This window comes from Panthera onca, chromosome D4 (genome assembly GCF_046562875.1).
Source record: "Panthera onca isolate mPanOnc1 chromosome D4, mPanOnc1 haplotype 2, whole genome shotgun sequence".
In the NCBI taxonomy this organism is placed as follows: Eukaryota; Metazoa; Chordata; class Mammalia; order Carnivora; family Felidae; genus Panthera; species Panthera onca.
The window spans coordinates 60,745,572-60,773,201 of record NC_138351.1 but is presented as its reverse complement, the minus strand read 5'-3'; the positions used below and the strand labels follow the sequence as shown (position 1 = coordinate 60,773,201).

The window sequence follows — 27,630 nt, the reverse complement described above, 5'->3', positions numbered from 1 at the left end:
GGGTGTTTGAAGAAAATAGGGATATTTAGCCTGATGAGGAAGACGCCAATGGTTTATCAGATCTGTGCCCCAGATGTGTCCCATGTGCAGCAGAGAACAGAATTAAGTGCAATATACAGGACTTATAGGAAGCTGATTTCTATTGGATATGAGGTGGGATATTCTCACCAAGAGCTGAAGGGGTGATGTTGGGAAGGAGTGAGCTCCCATAACTAGGGGGTATACAAGTAGAAGCCAACAGAGCACTTGATGGGCATGATGAAGAAGGAAGATGAGCACGGTGGAGGGTGTGGACCATGACCTTTGAGGTGCCGTAATGCTGGGCTCTGGATCTGCTCTGTCCAGCAGCATCTACCATCCAGCAAGTGAGGAACAATAAGCATCCTGTAGTGAAGGACACAAAGAGACGCTTGTCTGTCTTACCTGGTTATCGATTTTCAGTTCCACTAGAGAAGTGTTGTATGGGAGAGCTTCCACCAGGCGCAGGATCCCGGCTCCGGAAATGAAGTTGGATTCCACGTTCAGCGTCTTCAACACCTTGTTCACCTTGAGCATCTCAGCAAGGGCCTTGAAGCGCAGAAGAAAAGCGAGGGTACCTGTGAGTCACCCTGAGCAAGGCTGGAGCCCCTCTTGGATAGAACCTAAAATACTGAGAGGTCCTTGCTGGGAGCGAGAGTTCCTTGCACACTCATGCTGTTCGAGCCAGCGACCAGGCAAGATGATCTGTACAGCCTCCTTCACGAAGTACAACTCTGTGGCCCTCCTCCCCTCCAATGCGCCATGGCTCCCGAACCCTAACTGGAGAATTCCACACTCTCTATTATCTACATCCAGCCTCTATTACCTGATTCTTCTCCCTTGCTCGGCTTCAAGGCTCACTGATCCCTTACAGAGGGGCTGCTCTCAGCTCCCCATGCATGCCTGGTGCTCTCCCACGATTTGCTTTTGCCACCTGGAATGCCCCTTCCTTTCTGCTTCACTCGTCCAAACCCTGCCCGTCCTTCAAGGCCATTCTCAATTCCTCTTTCTCCAGGAGACTTTATACTGATGGCCGCAGTTAGCTGTGGCCTGCCCTCTTGAACTTTGTAGCATTTACTCATAACCTCCCTCATGAAACTTGTATTCTTCTGTTCAGAGTTGTTTTTAGTTCTTGACTCACAGAGGGGTCACATGCCTGCCATGATTCATTAAACTGCTTGTTGAAGTTCTGTGCACTTTTCCATGTACGTGTGATATTTTACAATAAGGATGAAAAGTACAGATAGTCTCATTCAGGAATAACCACTGTTTACAATTCTGTTATATTTCCTTCCCACCTTTGTCTTGTGCACATATTTATATGACCATTCAGCAAACATTTTCAGGTAGGAAGACAAAAGTTTCCTATTCATAGACCATAAAGAAGAAAGCATTTTGACAATGAAAGCCACATGGTGTCATGGAAAGAGTGTGGGCTTTGGAGTCAGAGAGACCTGAATTCGAATCCTGCTTCCCAAAGGGCTAAGTGGGTGGCCCTGAGAAAGTCACTTGTCTTAGCCTGTCCGAGCTGCCATTAGACTATATACTCTTGGGGGGATGAAAATGTACTTTATTTATCCCATGGTGCCCACATTCTCAGCGCACAGTAGCTTCTTAGTCACTGTTCACTGAGTGACTGACTGGTGGAGTCCCAACCTCCCTATATACCCTCTACTTGTTGCTTATATTTCCCTGTTGGGATTCCATGGAGTCATTGTCCTCTTCATCTGAGCAGCAGAGAGCAGAGATGGAAGCCTGGGAAACCACCCCACTGGGCAAGTGACCAGAGCAAATGGGAGGGGAGGAGCTCAGGTGGCCCCCAGCACGTTTCAGAGGAATTCAGCCAGAGGGTGTAGATGACAATCAGAGCCTCTGAAGGAAATGAGGTAATTAGCAGTTGGTGGAAACGATGTGTCATGGAGGAAAGGAGACACCAGCAGCTGATAGCCCAGGGTGTATGACCAGTGGGCCCCGGTTGTCTGAAATGACTCTCTGAGCCAGGAATGCCCTTCCCACCATCCATGCTTGCTGAAACCCTATACAAGCTCAGCTCCCAGAAAGCCTTCCTTGTTCATATTGTCCTTCCCTCCTCCCCCCACTTCCATGTGCCTCCCGGATGGCCTGTCAGCTTTCCTTATGACCCCGAGGAGGTTGGACCCTCCCAAGGAGAGGGTCTCAGGCTGTGTTCTCTCCACAGCATCCCTCCCACTCTCCAGAAAAGGCCTGTCCAGGCCTAATAATCAAAACATTTAACAACTGGTAGGCAAGTGCACCAGGCCAGTCCAAGTGGACATGCGAGTGGCTAAGCAGGTCCTGGAGGCCCTGTCATGCCAGGTGTCAACTCTTCTGTATCACGGCAGAGGAATGAAGGTGCAGGGAAAAGAGCTGGGGCAGGGAGTGGGGGCACTTACAGAGCTTTTCACTCATGTGTGGAATTTAAGAAACAAAGAAAAAAAGAGACAAACAAAAAATAGACTCTTAAATATAGAGAACCTCTAGAGAGGAGGTGGGTGGGGGAGATGCGTGAAATAGATGAAGAATTAAGAGTACACTTATCCCTTCTTTTTTTCTTTTTAAAGTTTGTTTATTTATTTTGAGTGAGAGAGAGAGAGGGAGAGAGAGAATCCCAAGCAGGCTCTGTGCTGTCAGTGCAGAGCCGGTTGTGGGACTTGATCTCACAAACTGTGAGATCATGACCTGAGCCAAAATCAAGATTTGGAGGTTTAACTGACTGAGCCACCAGGCACCCCAAGAGTACACTTATCTTAATGAGCACTGAGAAATGTACAGAATTGTTGAATCATTATATCAAACACCTGAAATGATTATAACATTAATTATATTTCAATTAAAAATTAATTGATTTAAAAAAATAATTGATTGCTACTAAATAGACTTCAAAGCAAGGAAAGTTATTAGGGTTAAAGAAGGGCATTACAGAACGATAAAGGGGTCAATTCTCCAAGAAGACATAACAATCCTTACTGTATATGTGCTAACAACAGAGTGTCAAGCTACAGGAGGCAAAAGCTGATAGAACTGCAAGGAGAAAACAGATGAATTGCTGGTAGAGTTGGAGATTTCAATAGCCTTCTGTCAGAAATGGAAAGATCCAGAAGGCCAAAAATCAGTCAGGGCATAATCGAACTCAACAACACCATCAATCGACTGGATAGAAGTGACATCTATAGACTACTTCATCCCACAAGAGCAGAATGCACTTTCTTCTCAAGTTTGCATGGAACATTCACCAAGACAGACACATTCTGGGCCATGAAACATACCTTAACAAATTTAAAGGAACAGAAATCATACAATGTCTACTCTCAGAGCTCAAGAGAATTGAACTAGAAATCAGCAACAGAAAGATAACTTTGAAAGTCCCCAAATACGTGGCAATTAAACAACACATTTTTAAATAACACATGGGGCAAAATTTAAGAAACACTAAAAAGTTTTTGAGCTAAATTAAAGTGAAAACATAACTTATAAAGTTTGTGGAATGTAGTGAAAGCATGCGCATGTTAAAAAAAATCTAAATTCAATAATCTAAATTTTCATTTTAGAAAATTAAAAAAAATAAGGGCAAATTAAATACTAAGTAAGCAGAAAAAAACAAGTAAGAATTAGAGCAGAAATCAATGATACTGAAAACAGAAAATTAATAGAGAAAAATCAATGAAGTAAAATGCTAATTCTGAAAAAAGATCAATTAAACTGATAAACCTCGAGCCAGACTAAGAAAAAAAGAGAGAGAGAGAAAGAACACAAATTACTAATATCAGAAATCAAAGAGGCCCATTCCTACAGATCTTGTGGAAATTGAAAGGATAATAAAGGGATATGAACACTTCTTATGTTCACAAATTTGATAACCTGGATAAAATGGACCAATTCCCTGAAAGAAACAATTTGCCAAAGCTCACATAAGAAGAAATAGACAATTTGAATAGGCCATTACCTATTAAAGAAATAGAATCAATAATGAATAAGTAACCTTCCAAAACAGAAAGCACCAGGCCCACATGGGTTCATTGGTGAATTTAAGGAAGAAATGATACCAATTTTCCACAGTCTCTTTCAGAGAATGGAAGCGGAGGGAATACTTCTAACTCATACTCTGGGGCCAACATTATCCTAATACCAAACCCAGACAAAGACGGTACAAGAAAACGATATCTCTCATGAACATAAATGTAAAAATCCTCAAAAATATAGCAAATTGAATCCAACAATGTATAAAAAGATTATACACCATGGCAAGTGGGATTTGTCTCAGGTATGCAACAGGCTGGTTCAACATTTGAAAATCAATTAATGTAGCTCATCACATCAACCAGCTAATAAAGAAAAATCACATGGTCATACCAACAGATGCAGATAAAGCATTTGACAAAACCCAGTACCCATTCATAATAAAAATTCTAAGTAAATTAGAAATAGATAGGAACTTCCTCAACTTGGTAAAAAATATCTATACAAAATCTACAGTTAATATCATGCTTAATGGTGAGAAACTGGTAATGTTATTACTAAGATTAGGTACAAGGCAAGGATGAACCCTCTCACCACTCCTTTTCAAATCAGAATAGACATTCTAGCTAATGTAGTAAGGCAGGAAAAGGAAATAAATGTATATATATTGGGAAGAAAGAAATAAAATGGTCTTTGTTTGCAACAGATATGATTGTCTATGTAGAAAATCCGAAAGAACTGACAAAAAACCCCTCCTGGAACTAATAAGTGATTACAGCAAGGCTGCAGTATGCAAGGTTGCTATTCAAAAATCAACCACTTTCCTATATTCCAGGAAGGAACAAGTGGAATAGGAAATTAAAAACACAATTCCATTGATATTAGTACTCTCAAAAGCAAAACACTTAGGTATAAAGCTAACAAAATATGTAGGAGATCTATATGAGGAAAACTCTGAAACTCTGATGTATGAAGTCAAAGAACTAAATAAATAGATATTCCATGTTCATGAATAAGAAGGCTCAATATTGTCAAGAAATCAGTTTTTTCTCACTTGATCTACAAATTCAATGCAACCTTAATCAAAATTCTCACAAGTTATTTTGTGGATATTAACAAACTGATTGCTACTAAATGATTAATTACCACCCAGGGTAAGCTAATTCTTGCACTTTTAACCTGCTATGAGTGTTGTAATAATCACACTGCCCTGTCATCCTTTCATTGTCTGCATGGCCAAATGGACCATTATGTTCATGGAAGTGGGAGTATGACTGTCTCAGTCACAGTTGTATTTTCAGAACCTAATTCAGTGCTGGACACAGACAGACTCTCAATAAATAGGTTTGAATATTTAAACAAAAAGGAATCGATGGCTACTTTATAATAAGTACAACTTAATTTGATCATTAGGTAAAAAACAAATAGAATTGATCATCAGGACCCACAGATTAAGAAAATGATTTTGGGGGTGCCTGGGTGGTTCAGAAGGTTGAGCGTCTGACTTCGGCTCAGGTCATGATCTCGCGGTTCGTGGGTTCGAGCCCCGCGTCAGGGTCTGTGCTGACAGCTGGGAGCCTGAAGCCTGCTTCGGATTCGGTGTCTCCCTCTCTCTGCCCGTCCCCACTCGCACTCTGTCTCTCTCTCTCTCTCAAAAATGAATAAACATTTAAAATGATTTTAGATATAGAGAAACTGAAGCCCAGAGAAGGGCAGGCCCCTGTCCAAATGTGATGTGCTGAGTGGAGACAGACCTGCTGTAGAGTCAACATTACTGGCATTTAAATCTCAGCTCCACCTCTCACTTGCTGCTAACTTTGGACAAAGCAAAATGCCTGGACTCCCTGCACCGCAGGTTCTTCATCTGCAAAGTGGGGACACCTGCACCCCCGGGATCAGGGGTGGTTGTAGATATCAACTAGGATGATGTACAGATGTTGTCGGGTTAACGGCCGTTGTGTCCACATCCTCTCCTGTCTCTTAGCCCAGTGCCTTTCCTCACACTACGCTGGGTCCTTCCTCAGTGGGGTTGGGCCAGCCCTGAGGCCACGAGCATCAACCCTTCTGTTTCTGTGGCCCCCCCACTCTCAATGCAGCAGGACAGAAAGGTACATACATACGCCACAGGGTCATTGCTCCGTGTTCCCACAATGCTGAACTTCTTCACATAGGAGTTCTCTTTCAGGGCTTCTGCATAAGCCTTGAGAGTGGGTATAGGGATATTCTGCAGAGAGAAAGGCAGACAGTAACGAGCAGCCCCCACCGGGGTCAGGTCGGGCAGACAGATGGGGCAGTAACCCTCTCACACATGCAGCCTGATTGTTAGCAAGTCTCTGACCAAACAGCTGAATGGCCAAAGGGTTCTGGCTTTGCCCCAAATGGGTGAGATCTGGGGAGAACTTTCTGGTCATCAGATTGAGAAAATCCTCCCTGAAGTTTTCACAACCATCTGTGCAGGCAGAGACCAGAGAAGGGAAAATCAAGGCAGAGGATGCAGAGGAGCGTTGTGCCAAGAGTTCAGGTCTAGGGTGTGGGAGTGGACAGGGCCTCAGCCTCTGTCAGGGTGACTGGCAATGTTTCTGACTCACTCTGTGACTCTGAGGGAAGTCTCTTCCCCACTCTGGGCCTGTTTCTGGAAAACAAAGGTGGCGGGGTGGTGGCAGGGGTTGGGCATTGCCCTAGATGATCTGTAAGAGACATCTGTCCCGGAGGGTCTCAGTCCTAACGCACACCAGAGGCTCCCAAGGAACTTTAATAAGATGCTGTTGCTTGGGTCTGAAGCAGACCAATAAGATCAGAATCTCAGTGGGGGTGGGAGTTGGTACATATTTTTTAATCTCCTCAGGTGAAAACCACTCAGCTAGTCCAACTTTCTCACATGCAGAGGGGAAAATGAGGGTGGGGAGGGACGAGCCTGAGCCGCCAGGGTGAAGGCACAGAGCCACGGCCACTACACTGCTCCAAGCCAGTGTTCCCTGCCAGGGTATACGGTTCTGAATTGTACCAGTGTCTCCCACTGGGCACATGGCAGACAATGGCGGCCCCGGAGAGAAAACCTGGCTGTGCTTTCACGGATCTCTCATTTCAGAGTGTCACGTTAGCTCCCCGTGGGAGCAGAGCCTAGGGAGGCCAGGTGGAGGAGAACACTGTGGGTGCAGGTTTCCAATCAGATTGTGCCTTTGGAGCTGGCAGCCACTTAAAAGAAAGTGGAGAAGAAAGGAAAGAGGAGCCGGGGAGTGGGGGGGCCCACTCCTTGCCTTACCCCACACCGTCCCAGAACTAATTCCGCTGGCCGCCGGGCTGAGCAGGTGGGCAGGCAGCTGGGCCTGCTTCTGAAATGCCTCCTGCAGCCTGTCCAGGATAGGAGTGCTTGTCCATCTGACCCTCCTCTGCCCTTGGTGGTCACACAGGAAACATCGGACACATATGGGCCGACATCTCCCTGCCTGGGCTACAGAATGAGGCTGACTGTGTGTATGATATAGCAGTGATGGTTCAGGGGTAGGCCCCTCCCAGGGCTGTGTTACCCCACGAGCCTGCTGGGCACGGGCCTTTTCCAGCCTTGAGATCTCCTGCAGTCGGCTGTGTCTGAATTAATATTTTAGCTCGGAGAAGCTCTCAGTGTTTTGTATGACATGGCAGGTTTCCAGAATCGAAGCTGTGTTGACCCGTGGTGAACACCTGGGCCTGATGTCGGTCCTCAGAAGAAACCAGGACTATATGACGCGTTTGTTTACACTGCCCGGGCCTTTTAAGGGTTTTGTCCTTTTCTTGATCCAGAAGCACCCAGAACCCAAACAGGACCCTGTTGTCCTCACACAGCCAAGCACGGGCCACATGCATTGCAGTGACACGGACATAGCTCCTCCCACCCACCCCAGGAGAAGTGAAATAAAAAGGACTCTACCCGGATGTTGTTGAGGTTGACCTCCTCAAGCTTGGGGTCGTTGTTCTTTATCCGCTCCAGAGTCTCCTCTACATCTGTTGAATTTGGCTCTTCATCGGGCACAGGCTTGTATTGTGTAGGTTTGATCACACCTAGAGTGACGGACACAAGAGACAGGTGGCTCACAGAAGCACGGGGACCCTTTCCGTCCACACGAGGGCACTTCAGAAGGAAGCAGCGGCCAAGTTCAGAGACAAGAGAAGGCTGTGCATTCCCAGGGGCTGCCAGGAGGGGCGGTGCACTGGGGAGAAGCCATGCAGGGGCCGGTTGGTCTTGGCCCTACTTGGGCTCTGCCTCTGCCATCCTGCAAGAACTGGGTGAATTACTCAAATCCTCAGAGCCTCCGTGTCCTCCACCGTGAGTGTGGACAGTCACTACCTCACTGAGTGTGAAAGAAATACGTGAGCTTTCCAGAGGGAGGGTCGTTATTCTCTTGACACCCTCATTTGTTTTGGGAGCCCAAATGCCAGCTTGGAACGGTGCAGTGGGGCAAGTAAGACAATGCAATATTGGCACAGGAAAGGCCAAGGGGACTCAGGGGACAAAAGAGGCACCCGGAGACAGACTGGTGTGGGTATGTAGACATTCACCATCATGACAGAGTCCCAAGCTGGTGATGAAGGAATGAACTTGGCAAAGAACAGTGTGGGTACAGCCGGACAGCCGTTAAAAAGTGACAGTTTGAGCGCATCTTCACGCCACACACGTACACGAAGCGCAGGGGGCGTAAGAAGTTGGAAACGAGAAGCAAACCTCTAAAACTCCCAGGAGAAAATACAGGAGGATGTTTTTTATAATACTGGGATGGAGGAGTCCTACATAAACGAGACATAAATCCCAGCAAGGGAAAAGGTGGACAGACTGGGCTTACATCAAAACTTAAAACTTCTGCAATGAGCCAGAGAGCAGGAGGGGACCGCGGAAGCAAGAAGCATGGGGGCACCTTCGTGTCCAAGGTGTCCTCGCTGGGAGCAGGGCAGGGGTGCCAAAGCCGGCGGTCAGGGCCGTGTACTCACTGTTGAGTCCCTCCTTGTTCACGATGGAGCTGCTGCCGAGGGCCTGGTAGTACTGCTGGTTGCTCATGAGCGTGTGCATGCCCAGGATGGCTGCGGGGACAGGGGGAGGCCCGTGACTCGCCTCTCTCGGACAGAAGGGCCTCCTGAGCACAGACACTCCACACCCCAGCAAGATGTGCTCACGGAAGTGGCAAGGAACACGCGCATGACTTTACGTTTTATTGGATTTTTGTTCTCATCTCTGTTTACGTGACTCTCACATCTCTACACTCAGCTGAGACTCCTCTAACCCAGGCCTCAGGTTCCTCGGTGTCCCCTGATGGCCCACTGGCACAGCCAGTCCAACCTGGCCGAGACAGAACTCATCTTTCCCGGAAGCAGACCCTTCCTTTGGATCACCTTCCATCTTGTCATCCCGCCTGTCCCCTCAGGGTAGAACCTCAGTGACATGGCACGCCCCACCCCCCACCCCCCCAGTCCCTTCCCTCTTAAGAACTGTCTCTCATCTGTCCCACCTCTCACTCCATCACCTCTCTTCTGATTGAGGCCCCACCATTTTGTGGCTGTATTATCACAACTGTGTAATCACTGCTGTCCTGGCCCCAGTCTCTTCCTACCCTCCCCCCACCAGCATTCAGCACAGAGCAGCCAGAAAGATCTTTCTGGAAATGCAGATCTGAAAACATCACTCCTGTGCTCAGTCGGGCTTTCATCCATTTGTTTGTTCAACATTTATCAAGTAGCTGCTTCCCGGGCCAGCTGTGGGTGGGGTGGTGGTAGAGGGAGTAGGGGAGTGGGGGAGATGGGGGAAGAGCGGGGCGGGGGGACACAGCAGGGAACACAGAGTCTGTCAGGGGAGAGAGATGCTGGGCAGGTACCCACACGATTGAAAACATAAGCACAGACTATACGTGTTGTAAAGGAAAAGTTCAGGGTGTTCTGGGGAGAAAAGAGCAGAGGGATTTGGAATAGGAGGGATGTGTAGTGTTGGCCAAGTTAAGAGAAGGGAGGCAGAACATTCTGGGCAGGCAGAGGGGATGGTGGGAAAGCCCTCAAGCTCACGGACTGGAAGGCTAGGAAGGGAAGGGGAAGCAGAAGATGGACAGAGCTGAGTCGGACACGTGTTGAACCACAGCACACCCCCACTCATTAAGCACTTGCTCTGGGTCAGAGAATACATCGTACCCCAGTGACTCTCACTTTCGTTGCACATTGGAATCACTGGGGAATCTTTGGAAACTCCTGATGCCCCGGCTTACCCCAGACCAATTAAACCACAGTCCCTAGGGGTGAGGCCAGGCATCTGCCTTTTTCAAGGCTCCCTAGGTGGTTTCAGTGGGCAGCCCAAGCTTGAAAACTGCCTGAAACCATCCCCCTGAATCCTCACAACAACCCTATGGAGGAGATTTAATTCAAACAGGCAAAGGTCGGATCCTGTGGCATCTTCTAGGGTGAGGTAAGGAGTTTGGAGGTCTTTCCCTAGGTGTGGCCTGGAAGCCACTTGGGGGGAGGTCTTGGCAGGCACTGAGACAGCCCGACTTGGGTTCTGGAGTGTTACTCTGGCTGTGTGTGGAGGATGGACTACAGAGGGAGGGAAGGACACGGGGACCATGAGGCTTTGCAGCCACCGGGTGGGAGGATGGTGGCCTGTGACACCAGAGCCTGGCTTCACTGGCTCTCCCTGGGCTGGCAACTTCAATGGCCTTGTCCCTCGCCCACACTCTTTCTGCTTTGGTGACACAAATGGTCACAGCTCAGAAGATTCTCCTGCTTCTGCCAATGCCGTCCCCTCTACTGGCAATTCTCTCTCCATGTGCCATGTGCACAGCTGAAATGCCCCCAGTAGAGTTGCTAGATTTAGCAAATAAAAATACAGGACACCCAGTTGAATTGGAATTTCAGATAAGCAATAAATAATATTTTAGTACAAGTATGTCCCATTCAGTATTTGGAATCTACTTCTATTTAAAACTGATTTCATTGTGTATCTGAAATTCAAATCCAGCACAGCATCCTGTATTTGACCTCACAACTCTACCTTCTCCTCCTTTAAGACTTGGAATAACACTTCTTCCCTCAGGAAGGCTTCCTGGATTCCTCGCTTGCCCTCTCTAGTTCTCCCGCAGCACCCAGTGTCCTTATCACAGTGTAGTCTACACAGCTTTAGAGATAGCCGGGTGTGTGCACGCTTCCTCTACTGGACTTTGGGTTTCTAGAAGTCAGGGAAGAATATTATCTCCCTTCTGCTCCTCCAGAATACAGTATTTGATAAATATTTGATTTTTTTTTTAAATTCCCCCAGCTACTTCATTAGACATACCTTCTTTCTAGTGAGAGAGACAGCATGAGAGCCCTTGGTGAAGGGTCAGGAGACCCAAGTTCCGGTCCTGACTATGCCCCTGATTCTGTGTGACTTTGGGCAAAGGTCCCAAGCCCTCTCTGGGCTTCAGCCTCCTCTGTACAATGAGGGGTGAGGTAGGACCACTGGTTCTCTATCCTGGCTGCACTTACAAATCGCCTGGGAGCTTCAAGACGATATTGGTGCTCCTCCTGGTCCAGCTGATCTGAATCTCTGTAGATATATTTTTAGTCTCCTTGCATAATTTGATGCTCAGTGGGGGCTGAGAACCACAGGATGAGAGGATCTCAAAGCCCTTCTGTTTCTCACATTCTAAGAGTCTTCTCTGCTAAAATTAGATTCTCCTGCTCGTCACTGAGGAGAACGAGTAGGAAGAGAGGCATCTGCATTTTTTAGAGCTTTCTGGGCTTTAATTTAGGCTGCTTCTACGAGGGCAGTGGGGGCCAAGGCCTGAGTCAGCGGCAGGGGGTCGGATCACCTGAAGCCACCTTCTGGAGCTGCTTTTCCAACTCCCATGGGATGTGGGGGAAGCTCATGATGGTTCTGGGCTGCTGCTGGGACCCCGGTTTGGGAAAACAGTTTGGAAAGTTTGCTAAGAATCACAGGACAGATGTAACCTCACATGGCTGGCTGGTCTTGCTGAGAGGTATAGAGTGGTGGGAAACGGAAAATGCACTTTGCACTCCATGCCAGCTTCCTGTAATGGTCCAGAAAGGGGGCAGGAAGGTTACAAGGAAGTGCCAGGGGACAGAGGCAAGAGACCCGGGCTCCAGGCTGGGCCTTTGGCACTCATTTGCTGGGTAATCTTGTCCAGGACACTTCTACTTTTTGGGCCTCAGTTTTCTCACCTGTAAAGGGGACTATGTTTGAATGCTAATCTCTTACCTTCACATAGGACTTAACAGCCACACAACATCTCATCTTTCTCTCCTGTTTGATTTTTACAGCAAGCACCCAGGGTGGGTGGCCCCACGCTTTTCCAGCAGGCTCAAGAGGGAAACAGTTTGTCAAAGCCTATTTGGTAAGGACCCTCCCGGCTTCTGACTGAGTAGTCCCACCCACTCCTCCACCAACTAGGTCATCAGCAGTTCCAAAGTTCTAAAATTTCCCCTCCATGTCAGAATTCTAAGGACAGATAACATGTATTCTAGGAGGTGATATATATGTCAATAGCAGTCCTCAGAAGAAATAAAACCATTTTGCAGTTCAGAGGAAATTAGGTTTCCAAGAAGGAAGGAAGGGAAGGAGGGAAGGAAGGAAGGAAGAAGGGAGGGAGGAAAGAAGGAGGGAGGGAGGGAGGGAGGAAGGGATGGGGGAGGGACAGAGGAAGGAGCAGGGAGGGGTGAAGCAAAATCTCCATTGCTGAGCAGAAGGCTTGGTGGCTCTGATCCCTTCGGCCTGCCCTAGGCACCAAATGGTGATTATCCCCCTGCTTGATTTTGCACACTCATGTCACAAGAAGTGAATGATGGAGGAAAATAGCACATCAACATTGCCTGCTGCTTCATTCTTTGTAGATATTGGCAAGGCTGAATTTAGCACTGGGGAACTTGATTTTTTTTTTTTTTTTTAAAGACCAGATCTTCCTCAAAACTCAAAAAGGACTATTTTTGAACTCTGAAAAAGAACATCGAGTTCTCTTTCCTCTTCTGCCTTGGCAGGGCTCACTCAGTTGTAATTCCATTTAGGATGAGAGAGATCGCAGCACACATCCTGGGCCTCTCCAGCTGCCAACCGCTTGTCTGGCTCTGGGCTGACAGCAGGAAGGTGTTTTCCTGCATCTTAGAAACAGATGGAAGAAGCCTGACCCAGGACTTGGGTGTGGTTAAACTGCTCCTGGATAAGCCACACCCTGACCCTCACAGAATGTGAGGAAACCTGGTGCCTAAGGACATGAGAGTACCCCAGAAGGCGGGGTGGAGGGGGGTGGGGGGTGGGGGGCCGGCGAAGACTATCTCTGAGCTGGGGGTGCCAACTGCCCGTGGAGGGGGGGTGGCTTGGGACTGGCCCTTCTGAAGGGTGGGTCTCTTACCCCAATTCCTTTTTGGGTCCTGCCCCACCTGAAGGATCCCTAAAGGTGAGCCAGGATCACATCCCTGACTGGGGAGGGGAGGCACTGATAATGCCAAGTGCTTGCAGCTGACTCCCAGTGGCCTCTGAGCTACAACCCAACGCCACACGCCAAGAACTTAGCACTGCCAGCTGCTCAGCACCCTGTGGTAACACCTCTCTTGTTGAAATTTATGTTTCTGGTCTGTGCTCATCACATCCTGGGTCCCCCAAGGGCAGAGCCTCTTTCTGATTCATCCTAGCAAACGGCAGCTTGATCATGCACGTCGACTCAGTGTGTGAATGAACGAATGCATGAATGGTTCACAGGCAAGAAAACAAACGGACACGTGCGAGCTCACAGGCTCTGCCTTACTCGCGCCACACCTGGGTCAGCGTGGCACGTGTGTTGGGTGTCCTGTGACATCATCCAGACGCTGCCGAACATCCAGCCTGCTGCATGTGCACCAGGCAAGCCATTCAGACGGGCCTGCTGCTTCCCCAGCTCAGAGAGGTGGTAGCTTCTCTCTCTCCTGCTGTGTCCCAGCCTGGGACACATCTCCCCCACTGCCCCTAGTTCACCCCTGCTCTCCCTGCTCCTGGCTCTGCTTCAGCCTCTCCCCTCCTCTCCCCTGGCCCCACCACCTAACCAAGCCTCCTCCTTGCACTCTGTCCTTTTTCTGTACGACACTCACTCTCACCTGTCACTTCTTTGGGGCCTAAGTATTTGTTTAACATCAGCTCCGCGAGGGCAAGAACCAGCTGTTTGCTTACGCTTCTCACCAGGGTTCGTCCAGGGCCTGGCACACCGTGGGAAAACCCTGGATAAATGACTGCTGGGTATGTGAATGAGTGAGTAGAAACTAAGTTAATGGAAAGCTCTGCCTGGGGGTGGAATCTCCAAGACTAGAGATGCCCCGCAGACCCCATGCCCTCATCTCCTTACTTGTCTTTCTCTGCTGAGTCATCTGCACCCATGGCTCCAGCAACCCCATCTTTGAGAAAGGAGCTGAACCCCCAGCATCAGTCCAAAGTGGGTTTGCCGCACTGGACACTCAACAAGGTCCTGCCTCCACCTTCCGTGGCGTTTTTGACTAGACCCCTGGCAAAGCGGTCTCCCCGAAGCCCCTCAGCTTTCTGGTGCCTCAGGCCTGAATGCCTGTTGTCCTCTGGACATCTTGATTTCTTGGCCTCTGATCCAGCACTTGAAACAGCAGTACCACAGACACAGCTCCCGGCTCCACCTTAGCCCTTGGACCTACCTGGAGCCTCCCTCCTATATCCCCTGTCCTCTGAACACCACCACCTCTCTGCCTAAACCCCTGCTTTCATCTGGCTTCTCCCAATACTTCCCTCAGCCCCATTGACCCTGAGGGGTCCATGCCTTCAAGTGTCATATAGAGGCTTTTCTAATGTGCCCGCCCCCACAAGCCGGCTTCATGGGACTTGGCCGTGTAGCCCCTCTTGCCCCTCCTCTGTGTCCACCTCCCCTACAGAGGAGGGTTTCATCCAGGTCGCGCTGGATGGTGCTGCTAACAGGATGAAGCTGCCTGATTTCAAGCCCCACGGGCAAGGCATTTCATGTCACTGTGTCTCCTTTCTCCATCCACCAAACAGGGACAACAGTAAAACTTACTTCTTAGGATTGTTGTGGTCAATAAACGCAGCGAGGTATTAGACGCAATCCCCACAGCACCTGGGGTATAGGGATGGGGTGGGGGGGTCAACAAATATTCAGTCCTTCCTTCCCCAGAGACACTGCCGCCTTTCATAGGGCTGATGTACAGGGACAGGCGCCCAAGGTTAGCCAGTTGACACTGGTGTTGACTTACAGCTCCCCATCTCCTCTCCGGACAACGGAAGGGTATGGTATCATGAGCAGATAATAATAATTAGCCACGCCAACAAAAATAAAAGAGAAATCGTTTCAAGAAATCAACACAGAAACTTAGAGCAATATTGCAGTTCTATTTTGGCACAGGAACTGGCGGTTCTGACAGCGGAGTCATTTGATAATCCCTCTGAGCTGCCTAATGAGGCCAGTGACATCACGGAGGGTGATCGGAGGGGAAAGACTGGGATAAAAACAGCTCCAGGGTGAGTCAGTGGGGGAGATGCCGGACCTCCCTGCTGCACAGGTTAACTGGAAGTCAGGGGGACCCCCGATCGGGGAAATAGATGGAATAGATGGAAAAACTTGGAAATAGATGAGCATAATGAGGAATCGAATCCGATTTTGGGGGCTTTTGACAAAACAAATCTTGAACTGGAAAGCAAACCAGTTAAGTTCCCCAAGTTAAGTGTTCCGTTTCCATCTGGGTGAAATACTCACTGCCTCAGTACTCGATTGCGTACTTTCTCTCTCAGCCCTGACGCCCTTCAAGCCACTGTCCTGTGTCCTTTCCTCAATGTTCTGCCTCCTGAGGAAATGGTTGTTTGGACTCAGAATCTACACGTTGACTCTCCCCATCATTCATTCCTCGGGTCACTGCAACCTGGCTTTGGCCACCAGACCCACCGGGGTCACCCCTCATGCATACAGAGACTTCTCACTGCCCATCCCCTCATGGTTCCGCTACAGATGAGAGGCACGCCCTTGCTGTTCCCCAGCACAAATGCCACCAGACTCACGCACAACACCCACGAGGAGCCGGAGGGTGTGAGGAGGCAGAAGACAGCTGCAGCCTGCCGAGTCCCCTAGCACTGCGGCCTCACTTGACCTCTGGCCTCACACAGCCCTGGGTCTCCCAGCCAGCCCGAACCCTCATTCTGTCTCCCTAGTTCTCGCCAACCCCCATTGTGACTAGCTTTGCCCCATTTCCACGCATCTGTCAAAGGCTTCTAAGGTAGCCAGGGCTACTTGCCTCCAGAGCCCCAGGCCCCCACTCAGTCATGCTTTCTGCCTGGAGCTGGGCAATGCTAATGAGGTCCACATCCGCATGCTAATGACACCACAAAGATTGCAACAGGACCTCCTCGTGGCATTACGGCATTACGGAAGGCTTTCAAGTCTACCTGTCCCCACCTAGGTGACCTCAAACTCCAAAGGTCCCAAATAGAGCATAGTATGAGCTGGGGTCACCTGCAAGCCAAGGTGAGAGGGCTCAGGAGAAACCAAATCTGCCAACACCTTGGACTGCTAACCTTCAGAACTGTGAGAAAATAAATTGTTGTTTAAGCCACCCAACCTGTGGTATTTTGCATCACAGCCCGAGCAGACTAATACACCCACCTTTATTAATGGCACCAGCATCCACTTTAGTCCCTGAAGCCAGAAATCTGGAACCTTCCTTGACTCCTCCCCCAACCTCACTGTCACAGCCAGATTGTCACAGTTGACTCTCTATCTTTCTTTCCCATTTCCACTTGCCTCGAGTCTCTTCTCACCCCATCTACCCTCCTGTCATTATCTGGGAGGCAGTTAGCAGCTCCCAAGTCTCCCCTGTTACTCCCCAGGCCAGGGAGCACAACTGCGGTGGGCCCGCAGGGTGTTTGCCGAGTCCGATCCCCTGTGGGGCTAGGACTCAGGGCACACAGGGCAGGGACTAGACTGTAATAAGGAGACAAGCGTGGTGAAGGGCTCTGAATATCAAATCACCTTCTGGAGCTTTAGGGGTTGTTTGTGAAGATCATATGGAAACACACGTGGAGATGGACGGTGCTGTACAAATATGTGATGCGGGGGCGGGCTTTCCAAAGTCTGGTTCTCTGAGCCATGCAAAGTTGTAAAGTTAAATGACTTTGCTCCAGGCCTTTGTGAGCCTCCCAAACTTGAGAGGTCTGCACCCTCTGTCTGTCCCCCTCTGTTTTCTCTTCCTGGGCCGTGGGGGGGGGGGGGGGGGAGGTGGGGGTTGGGCAGGATTTGATGCAGGGGCTGGTAAAGGACCTATGCTTGGCCTTCCCTGGGATGCTTCCATATCTCTCTGGGATGGGTTCTCATGGATCTGCGGAGTGATGGGTTTGGGTGGTTTTATTTCTATTTTCCTCATTTTGGTTTTGATAATGGGTTCCTGTCTTAATACTCGTGGTCTCCTCTAGTCCTTTGTAGAAACAGAGAGTGTGTTCATGTGAAATAAACTGTCCAAGGCTCTCTGCAGATGCAGGTCAAACCCTTCTAGAAGACATGGGGAAGGTTCCAGAAAGGCTGTTACCTGCAATGTCACAGAGTTCTGCATCTGAGGCATTTGCCAACGCTTCCTCCAGCTCTGGCTCCAGCGTCACACTTTCCAGCACGGGATCCATTGGCTTCTGCTTGGGGACCCAGACCTTTCCTGCAAACACACGGGTGTCCGTTACAGGGCATGCGGCTGCGCTGGGGCATCCTCTGGTGATGGTGCCGGGTGGACTGTCCCACAACCCTGTGGACCCCTCTGTGCTGAGACTCGCTTGAGGTTTCCCCTTTGGGAACCCAGTGCCAAACTTCCCCAGAGAACAGGAATCAAAGATCTCCAACCAGAGCACCTCTCACATTTGAAATGAATAACTTTAAAACTTGGTCAGACCAGACTGCTTGCTATTGAAAACATTGGTCATTAGGGAAAACAACCTGTAAGTCGGAAAGAGATACAAAAGAAAACTTTTATAGACTGTCAGGGTCTAGGGTATCCTACCCAAGGGGTCTGATGTGAGAACAATTTAGAAGCATATCTAAACAAAATGCATTCAGATTATTAAAAGAATAGGGAGCAAAAAGGTATCCTTGCCTCATGCGACATTATATTTTTTAAGGTGTCAGATGCATGACTGGACGAGGAAGCAAAAAGGCACACACCAGGATGTGTGTCACTTTACTGACCACTAACAGGGATTGCTGAAGAAAGCTGGGGCGTCCATATGATGGAGTTCTTGCAGTTAGTATAAAGGATGGTGGAGATGTTCACTCACTAAGAAGGATATGCCTAAGACATAATGTGTGAAACAGCAAGTCTGTGACAGAGCATGAGCAATTTAATTCCATGTAAGAAAATTGCGTTTTATCTATTCATCCATCCATTCATTCATGCATGCACTAGATATTTATTGGATGCTTCCTGAGTGCCAGGAACCTTTCTAGGGGTCAGGGGCGGGGCAGCACTGAACAATTTATAATTTAGTGAAAGGAGACAGGTGAGAAATAAACATGCAAAGATATCACACGGTATTAGGCATTGTGGAAGAAAATAAAGCAGAGTAAAAGACTACGCAACTCCAGGCTGGGGTGCAGGTGAGGAGGACGCTGCTCTTTTGCGTAGGTGGTCAGGCCTCACTGAGATGATGGCCTAGGAGCTGGGACCTGACAGACGGAGGAAAGGAGCCCTGAAAATCAGTTGCAAGACAAGGGTGCCTGCCTTTACTGCTACCGTTCAACATTGCACTGAAGGTTCTAGTCAGAGCAAACGGACAAGAAAAAACATGGCATCCAGACTGGAAAGGAAGAAGTAACGTTCTCTCTGTTTGTAGATGACATGATCTAATATGTAGAAAACCCTAAAGATTAAACAAAACACTGTTGAGGACTAATAAACACTGTTAGGGCTACCTTACAGGGTACAAGATCAATGCACACAAATGAGCGGTGTTTCTGCTCAGCGGTGATGAGCAATCTGAAAGGGCATTTAGCAAAACAATTTCACCTACAATAGCATCCAGATGAATAAAATGCTTAGAAATAAATTTGACCAAGGATCTAAAGGATTTGTGCATGGAATGCCAGAAAACATTGCTGAAAGAAAGGAAAGAAAACCTAAATAAATAGAAAAATATCCCGAGTTCGTGGATTGGGAGACAATATTAAGATGGCAATATTGCCCAAAGCAATCTCCAGATTCAATGAAACCCTTATCAAAATTCCAAAGGCCTTTTTTTATTTTTACAAAAATAGAAAAGCCAATCCTCAAATTCATATGGAATCGCAAAAGGTCCCAAACATACAAAACAATCTTGAAGGAAACACAGCTGGAGGGCTCAGACTCTCTTATCTCAAAACTTACTATGAATTTAAACCATGTGGCACTGACAAGGATAGACATGCAAACAATGGGATAGGATTGAGAGTCCAAAAATGAACCCATATACCCATGGCAAATTGACTTCTGACACGGATGACAAGCCCGTTCAATGGGGGAAAGAGCAGTTTCTTCCAGAAGTGGTGATGGGGCCAGACATCAGCATGCAAAGGATGAAGCTGTACCCCTATCTCACACCATATACAAAAATGAACTGAAAATGGATCAATGACTCAAACATAATACTTAAAACTATAAAACTCTTAGAGGAAAACATAGGCATAAATCCTCATGACCTTAGACCTTGGTAACATATTCTTAGATGTGACAACAAAAGAAAAAAATAGATCAACTGGACTTGATCCAAATTTACCACTTTTGTCCATCAAAGGACATTATCAGGGAAGTGAAAAAAATCCTATATTTGATAGCATCTAGTATCTAGAAGATATTTAAAAAATTTACAATTAACACCAAAAACAACCCAATTTAACCCAGAGGACTTAAAGACATTTCTACAAAGAGGACGTGCATATGGCCAAAAAGTACCTGTAAAGATACTTAACATAAATGGTCCTTAGGGAAATGCAGATCGAGTAACGATGAGATACCACTTCACACCCATAAGAACAGCTACAATAAAACCAGAATCAAAAACCAAAATGGAAAATGACAAGTGTTGGCAAGGATCTGTATGTTGCTGGTGGCCATGTAAAACGGTGCAAACATAGAATTACCATGTGATCCAGGAATCCACTCCTAGACATCAACCCAAAAGAACTGAAAACAGGTACTCAAACAATTTTCTGTACAGGAATGTTCATAGTAACACTAATCACAACAGCCCCAAAGTGGAAACAACCGAAATGTTCATCAGTGGATGAATGGATAAACAAATTGTGTAATATTATTCGGTCAGAAAAGGGAATGAGTGAGTCTCAAAAACAATATGCTGTGTGAAAGAAGCCAGACACACAAAATCACATATTAATATGATTTGATTCATAGGAAATATCCAGGATAGGTAAATCCATAGAAATAGACAGGTGGTTGCCAGGGGCTGGGGGGAGCAGAGAATGGGGAGTAACTGCTTATTGGGCACAGGGTTTTATTTTGGAGTGATGAAAATGTGTTGGGTCTACATAGAGATGGTTGCACAGCATTGTGGGTGTAATAAATGCCACTGGATTGTTCACTTTAAAATGGTTGATTTAGTGGGGGGCGCCTGAGTGGCTCAACTGGTTAAGCGTCCGACTTCGGCTCAGGTCATGCTTTCACAGTTCGTGAATTCGAGCCCCATGTTGGGCTTTGCACTGACAGTGCAGAGCCTGCTTGGGATTCTCTCTCTCTCTCTCTCTCTCTCTCTCTCTCTCCCTCCCTCCCTCCCTCCCTCCCTCCCTCCCCTACTCTCTCTATGTCTCCAAATAAATAAATAAACTTGAAATAAAACCTCAACAGCTTTAAAAAAAAAAAAGGTTAATTTTGGGGGCACCTGGGTAACTCGGTCAGTTCAGTATCTGACTCTTGATTCCAGCTCAGGTCATGATCTCGTGGTTCATGGGATCAAGCCTGTGTCAACACAGAACCTGCTTGGGATTTTTTCTCTTTTCTCTCTCTACCCCTCCCCTGTTTGTTCGTTCTCTCTCTCACTCTCTCAAAATAAATAAATAAATAAACTTAAAAATATATACAATGCTTAATTTTATGTTATATGAATTTTACCTCAATTTTTTAAAAAACCCTGCTCAGTTTGGCTATTGATGGAGAGTCTCCAGTAGGGGGACAAGCAAGAATGGGAGCCAGGGGCTGGTGAGGAGGCTCCTGCAATAGTCAGGGCCAGAGATGATGGGGACCTGGACCAGGGTTGTAATGGTAGCAGTGGGGAGGGGTGGGCAGCACAGAGAGAAAAGTCCAGAAGAATATTCACTAAAATGGGATCAGTGCCTATTCGCTCAGTAGAGAGAATCACTTTGAGTTACTTTATTGTTTAAATTGTTTATAGCAAAAATCAATTACATATTTGAGCAGAACATATAACAAGGTCATCTGGGGGGGAAATGCATCATAACCTCCACCAGAGGTGGATCTGGAAAAGGGCAAAATATGCAAAGAAAACAAAATGGTTAAAAAGAAAATCTACTGTAAAAATGACAGATGGAATGAGTAGGATGGTCATCCAATAAATGTGTAAGACCTGTGGTTTCTCACACCCTGGCAGCAGGTGCCTCCAGAAAGGGCAGTGGCTCTAAGACACAAGAGGGACTTGGACTTCTTCCCTTCCTTCATCTTACTAGTTGGAATGCAGATGTGATGACTGGAACTTCAGCAGCCAGATGGACCATGAGCACAAGGACATATTGCAGGGAAGGCAGAATGAAAAACTGGAAAAGGGTCTTGATTGCTAATGCCAGGGAAGATGCCTTGCTAGCCCAGAATGCCTAAACCTGCAGCTAAGCGAAAGAAAAACCTTTATCTAAGTCTGTCTCATTTTATTTTACTTTTTTCCTCGGCAGTCAAATCTAATTCTGCACGGACAACTCAATATAATTCTGCATTAAAGATATCGTGTATGAAGCTCTATTCTGATCCTCACCACTTGAGTAAGAGTGAATGAGAGTCCAGGTTCCTCAGGACTTTGCACCGTTTTATGGCTCTTACCACATTCTGTTGGGTCTTGTGGAGACTGGGGTGCTGTTTCCCCTCAACCTTGACTGGTTTTAGGCCCGGCGTTGGGTAAATAAATGCTCAGTGAGGGCTGGACACCATGGCCCTAAGTCTTCCTGTTACAGCCAGAAAGTCTCCTTCCCCACACTCTCTACTGAGACCTGTACTTACTCAGCCTACAAAGACTCCAACAATCATCATGTAAATACTTTATGATGATGATGCTGGTTGTGGTGGTGATGATGATAAATCTCTTAGGCATGTCATTCTATGGAAATAGAATAGATTCTAGGTACCTTCCTTGGGCCAGTGTACTTTTTCCTGAAGGCAATCAGGCTCTGGGAGTCTGGAGAGCTGTTCCTGGCTCCATACCATTCCAGCATTCCATGGAGGGGCAGCAGGATTGGTTTGCCCAGATTCCCTTTCCCACCCTCCACCCCCACCTCCAATCTCCAGCTCCTTCCCTCAGAGGGAGGTGGGCACGGGGACAATGACTCACCAGCAGTCCACCCAGCTGTGCTGCAGACTCTCACAGCCTCAGTTTCCTTTCTTTTTAAGTTTATTTATTTATTTGTTGAGATAAAGAGAGAGGGAGAAAGAGAGAGAGAGAATGCATGCATGTGAGAACAAGTAAGGGAGGGGCAGAGACCGAGGGGGAGAGAGAGAAGCCCAAGCAAGCTCTGCGCTCTGTGGAGCCCCACATGGGGACCGAACTCATGAACCATGAGATCATGACCTGAGCTGAAATCAAGAGTCAGACGCTTAACTGACTGAGCCACCCAGGTGCCCAGGTTCTCCATTTTTCAGATGTACAGGTGGGAAAATGGGAGTTTTAAGTCCCCCGCAAATCCTGATATTCTATTATCTTTATTTGCTGCACAGAAATCACTCCTCACAGCACAAGCACCTTGCTTAAAAACCTCTCATGCCCTCACTCTCAGGGGGGTATACTTGGCCCTTAGGGTCAAGACCTCCTTCCTCTGCCACCCCTCCAGGGTGCCTCAGACCACACAATCCTCTCCACGTCCGTAATCCAGATGCCCCTTGGGCTTCCCTGACCTTCCAAGTTTTCCATAAAATCTGGACCGAGCTCCAAGTCCACGTTTGTGATGCCAAAGTCCTCCCCATGATGCTACTTCTGTTGGCTTTTTCATTTGATTATTTATCACACAACAGGGATACAGAGATAAAAGCCACAGACGTGGACCCTTGGCTCATCATGTTTACAACCTTGGGGGTGGGGGGAATGGAAGAGACTGAAAATGAACCATTACACAATTAATTAATTAGAATTAATGCTTTTATTCAACAGATGCTTATTAGGTGCCTACCACATGCTAGCGTTTATTAGGTGTAGACGTAATGATGAACAAAACAGATGCGGCCCTCATACTTGTGCGGCTTATATTCAAAGGAAGTAGCCCACAAGATTCATTGTAATTTATTTGATTTTAACTCACTCATTCAGCAACTCTCTGCTGAGCCCTACTGGATACCAGGCCCTGTCCTGGGTGCTGGGGGTACTGGGTGAGCAAAACCAGTCTGAGCCTGAGTGCCTGCCCTCATGGGGCTTATAGCCAGTGGGAGAGACAAGTGACACACGACAGGAAAATTATAAAATGGAAATTGCTATGAAGGACACACCCACAGGCTCCTGAGATAGAGAGCAACCAAGGGAGGAGCTGAAGGGACTACATGTCCTAAACAGGATGGACAGGAAAGGCTTCCCTGAAAGAGGAGACAGTATAGTTGAGACCAAAAGGGTAATAATAGCTGGTACTTACACAGCATTTGCTATGGGCCAGGGGCTAAGTGCTTTATATATATCTTAACTCATAACAACTTTGTCAGCTTGGTAATACTATTTTCCACATTCCCATTTCACAGAGGAGGAAACGGAGGCATGGCAGATTCAAAAATGTACTCAAGCTCACACAGCTAGTAAGTGGTAGTGTCAGAATTGCAACCAGACTACATGTAGCTCCGGGCTATTTCTAAGCATTAAGCCTCTTATAAGGGAGGAAGAGCCAGCTATGAAGACAGCATGGAGCCAGACAGCAGGAGCAGCGGTCCAGGCAAAAGGAGTACATGCAAAGGTCCTGAGGTGGAAAAGATCTTGGAATGCATGAGGAATAGAAGGAGGCCTGTGGGGCAGCAGTGGGGCAAGCGAGGGCAGACACAATATGAGGACAGCAGAATGGTTTGGAGAGCAAAGGGAAGTCCTAAAAGGGTTGGACAGTCAGGGAGTGCCTCTCTGTTCCCCAGTCTTCTAAATGACTTGCCTTAGGATGGGGCAGAGAGTCTTAAAGGGACAGATAAAGGAGGGGATGCAGGTGCCAGAGAAAGGAACACAGCAGAAAGAGCACGGATAGTTAGGGTACAGCTAGGTTATCTCATTCCCAATTTGCATAGGACGAGCCTTGTGTAGGCCTTATGCCCGGATATCATGATTAATAGTTTCCTCTTTCATTTTCAAAGGTGCCTAGGTTTGTATGAGAAATGATCAGACACCCTGATTAAAGGGGGTTTAGGGGAAAGCTTTGCTGGGCTGGTAGAGATCACTCTTTCCTCAGTTTACCCAAAACTTCACTACATCCACACCATGCATTGCTGCTTTTGGTGTTGGTTTTGTGAATTTGGTCCAGGCAGGCATGTGGGCAAGAAGGCCCAGTCACATGTGGCTCAGCAGAGGGCCTGGCACGTAATTGGCACTCAATGATGCATGGGGAGCGATATATTCATAAGAACAACATTATTCAGTACCTCGCTTTTCCCCTGTGTAGGGGACCAGATCTTCTCGGTCTTTAAACTCCTTTGCTTGCTTTTCCAAGTGATCCAAGAGCTCCTCCCTTTTAAAGGGGCCCGTGGGCGCCTTGGTGGTCTGATCCTTCTGCCTCAGGCCTGCAGGCAGCAGTGCATTCTACAGTGGAGGTTGTGGGGCCGGGGGACATACACAGAGAGAGAGAACGAAAGAGAAAGAGAGTGGTCAGCTGCTGAAGACTTGCATTTCTCCCAAAATTCGTCATTGAACAGTGGGATCTTAGAGCCCAGCAAATCGATCCAGGTTGCTCATTTACACGTGAGGAATCTGACACCCAGGAGGGGCAGGGACTTGCTCAAGGTCACCCTGCAGACGAGGGGCATAGCTAGGCTGGGACTCAGGTCTCTTAATGGTCCAGAGTCTCTAAACCTGCAATGTTTCCAAAGGCAAGGGGGTGAGGAGGCAGCTGACATGGGGCTGAGCAGAGAGGGGCTCTCCAAGAGCATCTGTGAGTCTGAGTCTGATTAAGTTGGCATTTGGATGCAGGAGGATCGTTCCAGCTATTGTGTATACAGTGGCTGGGGAAAGAAGCCCGAGGAGCTTGAGTTAGGGCCCTGGATGCAGTATGAGGTGAGAAGCGACAGGCTCAATAACCAAGCAGCAGGGGGTGGGGGGGGGGTGGGGGGGGGAAGGCTCAGCAGGGGTGGGTGAGGCGTGCTTTGGGGCTGTATCCCTGGACGGCCCTCCCCGGCTGCTTTCCACCCTCCTGACAGGCTGTGTTCCTGCCTCTCTGTTAAATATTTTGAATGTCGCCCTTGGAGATGGGTCTCTCAGGAAAGATAGCATCAACCAATCAACGTGTTCCTTCTTCAAACATGGTTAGGCTTCTAGGTGTGGGCTAGAATTAGGGTAGATTTGAGTCACACAGGCTTCGCTCACCTCAGCCCCCAGGACCTTGGAGATTCAAAGAAGTTCAGGGTTGCAAGGATGCTTAGAGGTTGTCGAGGGCACACACCTTCCCTTCAAGGGGAAACTGAGGCCCGGAGCAAGGAAAGATTTGCCCAAGGAGTTTCAGGGGCAGATCTAGAACAAAAACCAGGGCCCTTCTCTAGATACGGGGGGAGGAGGGCAGTCTTCATTTCCAAATCATTGCTCTCTCCCTACCCCCTTTCATTTGGGAACGTGGTGGAGGATACTTGCAAGGCAGAGGTGAGGGGAGCCTCACCTCACTTCTTGCCGCACCCCCACACTGGCTAATCTGGAGAGCCATCCCACCTCCAATCTCTGTACCATCAAAATGCATAGCTTCAGCCACCTCCACACACGCCAGATCCTTTTGCAAGCCCCCCTCTGAGAGGGGATGATACCAGGTTTACAAAGACGGCTGTGTGCCTGGCACACCGAGAGCTAAAGCTTGGGAGGGCAATACTGCCGCTTAACTGCAGTGTGGTTTTTCACAAGATGTTTTCCCACTGTTGACAGCGTGCTCCAGTCAGACACTGGCTACAAATGGACTCGGGCTGTGAGTCAGCAACAACATCTGGGAGTCGGAGCATGTGATGAGAGGATGGCCAGTAGGTAGGAAATCAAGCCGTGACTGATTTGGGGGTGAACATCAGGAACACAAGAGATGCCACGGACACCCCAGTCTCCCTCAAGCGGTAGTCCTCGGGTACCGTCCACCATGACATGTGGGACGGATGAGGCCCACAGGGGAGGCAGGCTTCTGAGGACACATCCTGGGTGAGCTGTGTGTCCACTCCCTCTCCCCCGCGTTGGGCCACTCATGGCGACTCAAGTGAGAGAGAGAACAGCCCAACTGTCCTGCAAACCTCCATCTGTGATTATCCACGGTGAGCAAGGCAAAGTCTCTGTGACGCGCCTGCACCTCACAGGTGACCCCCATCAGGCTTACGCCCAGGCCTGAGGCAGTGCTGGCTCCAGTTCTTTAGTCCTGGGCAGGTCACCTGATCTCACCGGGCCTCCATTTCTAGGGCTGTAAGATGTGAGTAATGAGAGCTGCTCTCTTGGAACTGTTGAGGAAGTTAAATGAGATAATGCATGAGGAGTGCTTAGCTCACTGCCAAGCACTCCCAAAGTACTACTTATAATCAGGTGAAATACATTTTCCCAGGAGACTGGTTACCCAAATACGTATATTGAAATGGAGATGTATTATCCAAACATACCTCAAAATTCAGAAAATGAAGATGTACAAATATAAAATGAAGTAAGCACTGAAAGCAAGTGTTTTCCCAATGATCCCCAACCAAGATGACCTGATAGATTTCTGTCACTGTAAAGGGTTTTGACGGCAGTAAGGTGCTGGGGCACATGCTGTCCCCTAAGGGCTCAGTGCTAGGAGAAACCCACCAGGCTGTAATTGAGGGGGAAAGAGTTTGCCAACTCACATCGTTTTGGAATATATCTGATAGAGGCCACTGACTTACTTAAAGTAGGGTCTCTTAACCTTGGCGTAATTCACATTTCGGGCTGGGTGATTCCTTGTCGTGGGAGCTGTCCTATGCACTGCCAACTGTTCACCAGCATCTGTGTCCTCTACCTCATGGATGCCAGTAGCACCTCACTTCCACGATGTGACAGCCACAAGTATCTCCAAACATTGCCAGATGTCCCCTGGGTAGCAAAATCACCCCTAATTGAGAACCACTGTTTTCCTTTTTTTTTTTTTTTAAGTTTATTTATTTATTTTTGAGGGAAAGAAAGAGAGCACAAGCCGAGGAGGGACAGAGAAAGAGCGAGAGAGAGAATTCCAAGCAGGCTCCACACTGTTAGCACAGAGCCCGATGTGGGGCTCAATCCCACCAACTGTGAAACCATGACCTGTGCTGAAATAA

The 27,630-nt window shown here is 48.0% G+C and overlaps 1 protein-coding gene across 1 annotated transcript in view; it reads right to left on the bottom strand.

Moving 5' to 3' along the window:
- TMOD1 (tropomodulin 1) overlaps positions 1–27,630 on the bottom strand; it is an 85,760-nt gene that overhangs the window by 19,608 nt on the left and 38,522 nt on the right. The window contains exons 3-8 of the mRNA XM_060609252.3: positions 24,775–24,931; positions 17,515–17,634; positions 8,956–9,045; positions 7,901–8,031; positions 6,110–6,217; positions 424–567 (exon numbers count right to left, since the gene is read on the bottom strand). Of these exons, the coding sequence (XP_060465235.1) occupies positions 424–567; positions 6,110–6,217; positions 7,901–8,031; positions 8,956–9,045; positions 17,515–17,634; positions 24,775–24,931 (750 nt within the window). The remainder of the gene's footprint in view (positions 1–423; positions 568–6,109; positions 6,218–7,900; positions 8,032–8,955; positions 9,046–17,514; positions 17,635–24,774; positions 24,932–27,630) is intronic.